The following is a 2,786-nucleotide window of genomic DNA, read 5'->3' as shown; positions in this document are numbered from 1 at the left end:
TTGCGATTTGATGATCTACGCACCCTGTATTTTTTATGAATTGGGTTTGGGTTGCTAACTCAACGGTAGAGTACTCGGCTTTTAAGCGCGACTCCATTTTTTACACATTTCTATGAAACAATTGGTTCATCCATACCACCGGTAGAGTTTGTAAGACCACGACTGATCCAGAAAGGAATGAATGGAAAAAACAGCATGTCGTATCAATGGTGAATTAAAAAAATTTTCATTCTTGTTGGATCTGGCCCATATCTTTTGTTTTTTTCTTTGATTTGAATTGTCCGCTCGGAGCAAAAAAATTCAGTTCAGTTGGGTTGAATGAATAAAGGGATAGAGTTTGGTGGCTCCAATTATAATTATAGGGAAACAAAAAGCAACGAGCTTTCATTTTGAATTTGAATGATTATCCCATCTAATTTGTACGTTAAAAATAGATTAGTGCTTTGTATGGGAAAGGCTTTTTCCCCGAATTAATTTTTGATTTTTTTTAAGAGTCCTTATTATTAGCTATTCTCCATTATGTTATGGGGTGGCGATAAATGTGTAGAAGAAAGAGTATATTGATAAAGTTAAGATTTTTTTTTCCAAAATCAAAAGAGCGATTGGTCTGAGATAAAAAGATAAATAAAAATAAAGGATTTAGAACTAGCTTGTTATCCTAAATTAGATGAAAAGGAAAAAAGCGAGGTGAGAGAATCCGTTGATGGGTTTTACTTGTTTTCTAAGTATTGTATCTATTTCGATTCGTTTTTTAGTCTAATCTATTAGATAGTAGAATACCCTGTTTTGACCGTATCGCACTATGTATCATTTGATAATCCACTGAATTCCAGATCCCTTGAACCAATCGAATTTCAAAAATGGAGGAATACCCAGTATATTTAGAATTTGATAGATCCCGTCAACAGGACTTCCTATACCCACTTATTTTTCGGGAGTATATTTATGGAATCGCTTACGGACATGATTTAAATAGATCCATTTTCCTAAAAAATGAAGGTTATGACAAGAAATCTAGTTTACTAATTGTAAAACGTTTAATTACTCGAATGTATCAACAGAATCCTTTGATTCTTTCTGCTAATGATTTTAACAAAAATAAATTTTTGGCGTATAACAAGTATTTAGATTCTCGAGTAATATCAGGGGGATTTACCGTCGTTGTGGAAATTTCATTTTCCCCACAATTAAGTTCTTTTTTAGAGGAAACACAAATAGTAAAATCGTATAATAATTTGCGATCAATTCATTCAATTTTTCCCCTTTTCGAGGATAAATTTACATATTTAAACTATGTGTCAGATATACGAATACCCTATCCTATCCATCTGGAAATATTGGTTCAAACTCTTCGATACTGGTTGAAAGATACCCCTTTCTTTCATTTATTAAGGTTGTTTCTTTATGAGTATTGTAATTGGAATAGTAGTCTTATTACTCCAGAAAAATTGATTTTTACTTTTTCAAAAAGTAATCCAAGATTTTTATTGTTTCTGTATAATTTTTATGTATGGGAATACGAATCTATCTTCCTTTTTCTACGTAATAAATCATCTCATTTACGATTAAAATCTTTTAGCGTTCTTTTTGAGCGAACCTATTTCTATGCAAAAATGGAACATCTTGTAGAAGTATTTTCTAAGGATTTTTCGCCTACCTTATCATTCTTCAAAGATCCTTTCATTCATTATGTTAGATATCAAGGAAAATCCATTCTAGCTACAAAGAATACACCTATTTTGATTAAAAAATGGAAATACTATTTTATCCATTTCTGGCAATGTCATTTTTATATTTGGTATCAACCGGAAACGATCCATATAAACCAATTAAACCAATTATCCAAGCATTCATTTTATTTTTTGGGCTATTTTTCAAATGTGCGACTAAATCCTTCTGCAGTAAGGAGTCAAATGCTGCAAAGGTCATTTCTAATTGAAAATGGTATGAAAAAGCTTGATACAATAGTTCCCATTATCCGATATGATAGATCTTGATTTGTTGGTGATAGTTATCACCATAACGTCAAGAGAAATTATTATTCTTACTGATATGACACTAAAAAAGGTTATGGTCAAATGTCACCATCAAGAGAGAAACACACATAACAATTAGGATTTGAAATAAAAATACACCTTTCAAAAGGCAAAAAAATTAAAATAATGTAATTAATTAAAATAATTACGTATTTAATGCTGTTTTGTTAAAAATTACATATCTGTTGCAAAAAAATGAAAATAATGTAATTAATTAAAATAATTACGTATTTAATGCTGTTTTGTTAAAAATTACACACAATGACGCCGTCACATGTGACGCCCCAGTGAGGCGTCTATCCCCTAGAGAAGACGCCCCACTGGGGCGTCACATGTGACGCCCAAAGAGGGCGTCTCATGTGCAACCTATATATACCCCACTTTCCTTTTTTCACTCCTTACTCATTTACCTCTCTAACCTCTCTCCAACCTCTCTCTAACTGCGGTTCGTAGCGAAGCTCTGCCAACGTAGGTAAGGTCATAATACCTCATATGTATACATTTAAATTACAGTGCTAGTTAGTAATACATGTTAGGATTGATTGTATATTAGAGACTTGGAACATTAGGATAGTCACTTAGAAATTTTGTGTCATGCTATGAATGTTGTAATGATATAGTAATATTATTATTACGTAGTTATTATTATTACCGATTTTTAATTATGTATTAGGGTTTAGCATATTAATTAGTGATTTATAAATAGTGTTAGAGACTTTGTAAATTTCGTATGTATGATGTTATTAATGC

The 2,786-nt window shown here is 31.5% G+C and overlaps 1 protein-coding gene across 1 annotated transcript; it reads left to right on the top strand.

Moving 5' to 3' along the window:
* The first annotated feature begins 650 nt into the window (after positions 1-650).
* Positions 651-1,997, top strand: LOC133288743 (maturase K-like). Its single transcript, XM_061486558.1, has one exon. The coding sequence runs from the start codon at positions 861-863 to the stop codon at positions 1,995-1,997; it is 1,137 nt and encodes a 378-aa protein (XP_061342542.1). The 5' UTR covers positions 651-860.
* The last annotated feature ends 789 nt before the right edge of the window (positions 1,998-2,786 follow it).

The sequence above is a fragment of the Gastrolobium bilobum genome, unplaced genomic scaffold (genome assembly GCF_033153095.1).
Source record: "Gastrolobium bilobum isolate Gb01-03AN ecotype WA unplaced genomic scaffold, APGP_CSIRO_Gbil_v1 utg9638, whole genome shotgun sequence".
In the NCBI taxonomy this organism is placed as follows: Eukaryota; Viridiplantae; Streptophyta; class Magnoliopsida; order Fabales; family Fabaceae; genus Gastrolobium; species Gastrolobium bilobum.
This window is presented reverse-complemented; position numbering and strand designations above follow the sequence as displayed.

Bases quoted from the DNA above. Each gene is read 5' to 3' on its own strand.
- LOC133288743 (XM_061486558.1), top strand. From the start codon at position 861: ATGGAGGAATACCCAGTATATTTAGAATTTGATAGATCCCGTCAACAG.